Source organism: Cavia porcellus, unplaced genomic scaffold (genome assembly GCF_034190915.1).
Source record: "Cavia porcellus strain 051 isolate PalLab524CR breed Dunkin Hartley unplaced genomic scaffold, mCavPor4.1 scaffold_16, whole genome shotgun sequence".
Taxonomy (NCBI): domain Eukaryota; kingdom Metazoa; phylum Chordata; class Mammalia; order Rodentia; family Caviidae; genus Cavia; species Cavia porcellus.
Window position 1 is genome coordinate 56,230,078 of NW_026947499.1, and position 6,000 is coordinate 56,236,077.

General features: G+C 50.1%; 1 protein-coding gene across 4 annotated transcripts in view; it reads right to left on the reverse strand.

Moving 5' to 3' along the window:
* Positions 1 to 329: 329 nt before the first annotated feature.
* The window catches only part of Ppp4c (protein phosphatase 4 catalytic subunit), a 6,398-nt gene continuing 727 nt past the window's right edge, over positions 330 to 6,000 (reverse strand). For 2 of the 4 annotated variants that reach the window (XM_003477848.5, XM_063226778.1), the window contains exons 3-9: positions 3,487 to 3,538; positions 2,987 to 3,037; positions 2,690 to 2,791; positions 2,013 to 2,186; positions 1,796 to 1,922; positions 859 to 1,048; positions 330 to 776 (exon numbers count right to left, since the gene is read on the reverse strand). In XM_003477848.5, the coding sequence (XP_003477896.1) occupies positions 647 to 776; positions 859 to 1,048; positions 1,796 to 1,922; positions 2,013 to 2,186; positions 2,690 to 2,791; positions 2,987 to 3,037; positions 3,487 to 3,538 (826 nt within the window). In that variant the 3' untranslated portion in view covers positions 330 to 646. Of the gene's footprint in view, positions 777 to 858; positions 1,049 to 1,795; positions 1,923 to 2,012; positions 2,187 to 2,689; positions 2,792 to 2,946; positions 3,038 to 3,486; positions 3,539 to 6,000 lie in introns of those variants that run through there. The other 2 variants (XM_023560829.2, XM_023560828.2) reach the window with 2 other exon arrangements.

A 6,000-nucleotide genomic window follows, 5' to 3' on the forward strand; every position in this document is an offset into this window, starting at 1 on the left:
GCTCATGGTGTTGATCCTGGGAAGGGGCCGGGGGCAGGGGCAAGGCTTTATAGGAAGATCTAGGATGAATGAGAACTGTCAGCTTCCAGCTGCCTGACCTTGCGCTAGCTATCACCTTCAACCTGGTCTGGGCAGGCTTCTTCAGGAAAAAAGGGATCTGAAAACACCAGGTGTTTTGAGAATGGAGACTGCCCTTGAGAACTGGCCTCCATCCAGTCCTGAGGTCTGTAGGAAGTGGCCAGGCCGGGGCCTCACTGTCCTCACAGGACTGGGCCTGAGGCAGTCCAACTTATCCCACCCAGCTCCCAAGACTCTGACACAAGCCTGAATATCATTTTTCTTCTTTTATTAGAATTTTTTTCCTTTTTTTCTCAAAACTTTTATCTAAAAACAAAAAAAAAAAAAAAAAAAAAAAAGGAAAAAAGAAAACAAAAAATTACTGGAAACTTCATGGGGAGTGCGGAAAAAGGAGAGGAGGAGCATGGTATGAAGGCTCCATTCTCTCCAGAGAAAGTCCTCACCCTTGAAATGCCCTCTGAAGGGAGAGCCAGCTAGGGACAGCCCCTGCATCCCCAGCATCTGAGGAGAGGGCAGAGTCACAGTGGTCCAAGGGCCAGAGAGGTTGGGAGGGGCAGGGGCCGCGGGGTCACAGGAAGTAATCGGCCACAGGTTTCTTGGAGGGGATGCCTCGTGTCTCCTGGGGAGCAGCCTCGAAAATGATGAAGTCTTTCTGGAGATGCTCATCTAACTCCAAGATGGCTGCTACATTTCCACAGCTGGGGGGTAGGGGGGAAGCAGCAGATTTAGGGACAGGTCAGCCGAGATCCCCAGCCCAACCTCCTGGCCCCACTAGCTCACCGGTAGCAGTAGTTGGGTGCTGACCACACAGTGAGCACCGTCTCGTTGAAGTGCCACTTATAACCCTCCATCACTAGTTGGTGGGCACGACAGATCATGTCAATGTCATTGGCTGCATTGAACTGGGCCACCACGTCACTGCCGAATAGGTAGCCAGCCCCTCGGGGGCTCACACCCCAGCCTGTCGTGTCTGAAGCAGATAAAAGCAGAGATGAGGAGAGCAGGACCCAACTGGAATATGCCCCGGGAGATTGCGGGGGACAGGGTGAGGGAGGCCTATCATACACATCAGCAGGATCAGGTGTGGAGAAGACTGTCCTGGTCAAACAGGGGTATGAGGTCAACCTATGCCAGCGATGGGGAACTTTTTAGAGACAAAGGGTCCAACCTACAATCCAAAACCCACTTATTTATTGTAGTGCCAGTGCTGCAATTAAACCTGAATACTGAAGTTTCAGTTTCAGAAACAAAACAAAAATAAAACAAAACTCATATATTAACATCTTTGGCCTTTAAAATAACACATTCATCATAATAGGCTCACTACAACTGCCCTCTGCCATAACGAAGCACTGGAATGGCAGTGATGGTGGGGGCGGTGGGCCCAGACTACTACTCAGAAAATCAGGCCTTAAATCTCAGCTTTGCTCCATACTAGAGGGTAACTCACAGAATAATCCCCAGGTATCATTCTGGGCACCTGACCTCTGAAGTCTACTGGGTTCTGAAGCTCTTCCCCACACAGCGAGCCAGCAGTTTGGTCCCAAGAAGCCCTGGAGCCAGGACCAGCATCCTGCCACTGTCACTTCTGTGCTCTAAAGGATAGCCAGTGTGGACCAGCCCTGCCCTGCTCCTTCCCAAACTGTCAGGGACAGTTAGAACTTTCATCAGTCCTAAATCAGTGTGGCCCTGCCCTACCCCACCTACCCGCTTTTACCTTCAGGGTCGGACCAGAGGAGGTCACACATGGGCCCATCGTGAGGCACCTCTTGCTTTCGGTCAATCGTCCGGATCTGATCCAGGGTCTGGATGGAGGGGGAGAGGCCTCCGTGCACACAGAAGATCTAGAAGAGAGTGCAAGGCCAGACGGAAGGGAGGCAGAGGCCCAGAGCCTCTCCTGTCCCTCCACCCAAGAAGTCCTGTGGCCACCCTACCTTGCCATCAATAATGGCTGACAGGCTGAGGTAGTCAAAGATCTCAGTGCAGTAGCGCCACACAGTCACCGAGCCGTATTTGCGCAGACACTCATCATAAAAGCCATAGACTTGGGTGATCTGGCGGCTTTCATGGTTACCCCGGATGAGGGTGATACGGTCAGGATATCGAACCTGGGGGTCAGTCCACAAGCCAGAGCTGGGGATTGGGCTGCTTCCCCTATTGGCCTCCCACCCACACCCACCCCCTCACATCTGTCAGTCTCACTTGGCTCTTGTAACTGCTGTCCCAGCTCAGCAACCTCCTGCCTGAATCAAGCTGTGCCACTTGCCTTACAGGCTCCCAGTGCCACCATAGGAAATAAACCTTGTTCTCAACCTTTCACTACAAAAGCAACGGTTCCCCTTTCAACTGCCAGACAGAGACCCAAGTCCTCACATTTGTGGCCCTCTCTACCCCCTCTCCAATGCATGTTGCATCCAGCAGAAACCACAGCTGCCCCTTGCTAAATACAGCAAGTCTATTTGTGCCCTCTGGCAGGACTTGCACCACTGGGCTTTTCTTCCTGTCTCTAGGGCAAGGTACTGGTCTCATGTAGCACAGCTTCAAAGTAGGGGTCAGAGGAGGGTGGCCCTCTGTGGCCCAGGAGCAGCCTCCAGAGGCTAGGAGTTCCCACCTTCAACGCCAGCAGCAGGAGAAAGGTTTCCACGCTGTAGAAACCACGATCTACAAAGTCCCCCATGAAGAGGTAGTTGGTCTCAGGGACATCGCCACCCACCTGTGGGAAAGAGAAAGTTCTGCTTGGTCCTCAACAGGCCCCTCCCTACTGCAGCCGCCCTTGTCCCCATCCAGCTGAGACTGTTCTTTCACAAAGGCCCACCCAAATGAGGCCTCCTGCCCACTCCATGCCCACCAAGTGGGTCTCCCAGTCACCTTGGGTCACGTTCACTTCCATGTGCTTCCCCACACTCACTCTGAACAGTTCCTTGAGGTCATAGAATTGTCCATGGATGTCACCACATACCTGGGAAGCCGGAAGGTGGGTTGGCACTTAGTAGACAAAGGCATAGCCTCTCTGTTCTCAGCAGCTAGCTTTCGAGAGCCTCATGGTTCTGGCCGTGCTGCTATGTCTCAGGTTCAGTCTACTTCCCCACTTCAAGTTAGCCTGCTCTGGCATCACCTGCCATTCCACAGAGCCAACTACTCTGGACAAGAGCCAGAATCAAATCTTTCCAGAGATTGACATCTCTCGGGGGCCCTGGCCTCCCTCTCCCTGCTGCCCTCAAAGTATGCAGAACAGTTACAGAAACAGAGCCACCAAGCTTCCCATTTCTTACAGTGTAGATGCAGGAGGCGTCAGAGCTAAGGGGATTTCTGGTTTTCAGGAATGAGATGTGGACAAGTGGAGCCAGTAAGGGGATGCCCACGTGTCTAAAGACCAAGCCAGGCTCTGCCGAGGCGAACAGTACTCACTGTGACTGGCGAGTCCACCCTCTGCACGTTACTCTCTTCTACCAAGATCTCTCTGGAGACAGGAGAAGACCAGGGTCACCACAGCCAGGCCAACCCAGTCCCATTCCTGACCTCTTCTGAGGGTGGGGAGGACATGAGGTGGTCCTTGAACCTCCAGGGGCAGAAGGGAGGTGTGCAATTTCCCTAGGACTGGCTGACGACAGCCCTCTACCACTTGAAACCCTTCCATAGCTCCATGCTGCCAACAGGACAAGGTTCCAGCCCTCCTGGGTAGGCTGTGACTTTTCCAGCCTTAACTCTCCTTGCTGCACCCTCTCGTGTCTCCAGCCCTCACTCTGGAAACATAGCTGTTTCTCTCCACAACATAGCCTGGTGGTCCCTGACTGTTCCTTAGCTGAGCTCTGATATCACTCTGCAATCACAGGATCCTTCTTGCAAAGTGTCCAAAGGCAGGGGTGAAGGGCCTGGGCAGGCCAACCTCAGAGAGAGACATCTTCAAAGAAGGATATGTTGTTCAAATCCTCTCGACATTAACATGTTCTCACTGGCTTGAACCACTGGTGGTACAAAGAGATCTAATCACTTTTATTGGTCTTTTTTTTTTCTAACAAATTAGTACAAGCTACCCAAAGGGACAGTCATGCATGTATCTGTGGATCAAGTCAGTGGGAATGTAACACATTTAAATCAGAGCTGCCTGGCATCAAGATACATGATGTGATATACACTTGTGAACATGTTAAAGACAGTGATGGGCATGTGGCTCAAGGATAGAGGACATGCCTAGAAAGAGTAAAGATTTTACTGTTCTTTTTCCTTGAGGTGCTGCCTGACGCATGTGTGATCAATTTAAGCAGAACTGCATTTCCTACCTTTTGTCCAATAGTGAGCACAACAGTGAATACTAGCACTCAGCCCACATGCTATGAGTGTATTAGGAGCTTTGCACAGGTAAATGAGGCTAAATAGCCACTCTCAAAGGCAGAATTCCAGCGTCCACCAAGGCAGATGAGGAAGCCAAAGCACAGGATGTTACTGGTTTGGCCACAATCGTAAAAGTGGGATTTGAACCAGGATAGCCTGGCTCCATGGTCTGACCCTCTCTTTTGGGGTGGATGGGAAGTCTGACTCTTTATTAAGCTCTTTACATGGAAGAGGACTCCAGGTTCCTCCTAAGCCCACCCTCTTTCGGCTGGTCTCCTCTCTGTAGACTGAGGTCAAGGACCAGGAAGATTCATCTATGTCTCTTGGGGTATTTTCTATGACAAAGGAACACAGGGGAGGTGTGCCTTAGCTTCCTGGAAGAGGAAGAGGCACCAGTGGTAATCCAGAAGGTGACAACAAGTAGGCTCTGCCCCTTGTACCGACCACCCTTCCACAACTACCTATCATGACCTTTCCAACAGAGTAGGAGGGTCTTTTCATTCTTACTGAACACAAAGAAACTGAGGCTTAGAGAAAAGTGGTAGAATCAAGGTCACACAGCTGGAGAGTGGCTGAATGGGGAGTCCACCTTCCTAGGTTTATCCTAGTTCCTTAACCTGAAATTCAGTAAGGCCACATACAGTGCCCTCCTTCTCTGCAAAACTGCACTTCAGTGGAGCCATCTGTGGTTTGCTACCTACTGGTCTTGGTCTCCACTGCTCTTCTCATCCCTCTTGGGAATGCCCTTCTTCACTGGCTCTGGCCCCAACAGCTAACCAAATTATTTTTACCCTTCATTCTCTCAGAAGCCTTTCCTGGCTTTAGCCCCTGCTATCATTGTCCTTTCTACACAGCAATACCATCACCAGCTGGTGACTGTCAAGCACCTACACTGTGCCAAAGCACTAAGCTAATACGTTCACCTCAAGCACCAATTCACTGAATTTTCACAATCCCTTATTAAGCATGATTATCTTCATTTTACAAAAAAAGAAACTGAGTGCCCGACATTAACACAGCAAAGCCTGGAATCAAACCTAGTGTCAACACATCCCAAAGCATGGGACTAGATCATGTCATCATTCTACTTCTGACAGATCTCTGAGTTGGGTCTCTCTCCTCCATACTATGCTTAAGTCAACTCTAGCTTATTTTTTGTGATTTTTCAGGCTCTCACAGCCACACAGATCATGAGTGATCCAACACCACTATCTTGTACCACGGCCTGAAAAAGGTCAGGACATGGAGAAATGGTTTCAGACTTGCTGGTAATCGAACATGTTAAAATGGTAACAAAGCCATCTCCCTTTAAAAATTGTTAGGAGTAAGACAATTTTTAAAAGCACAAAATCTTCGGCTTTTCTCCTTAGACTTTGTTCTTGATGACACTCCTTTCACCACCTCCTGGTTCCTGAAGGTCAAGGAACAAGAAGATTCATCTATGTCTCTCGGGGTATTTTCTCTAACAAAGAACGGTTTTTCAGGGCCTATCCTAGAGTTCAGATCCTCCATAGAGCTTCCCTCCATCCCCGGTGGATTTGTCTCCCTGAGTTCCCTAAGTACTTTCTGTAGTACTCTTATTCCACTGGA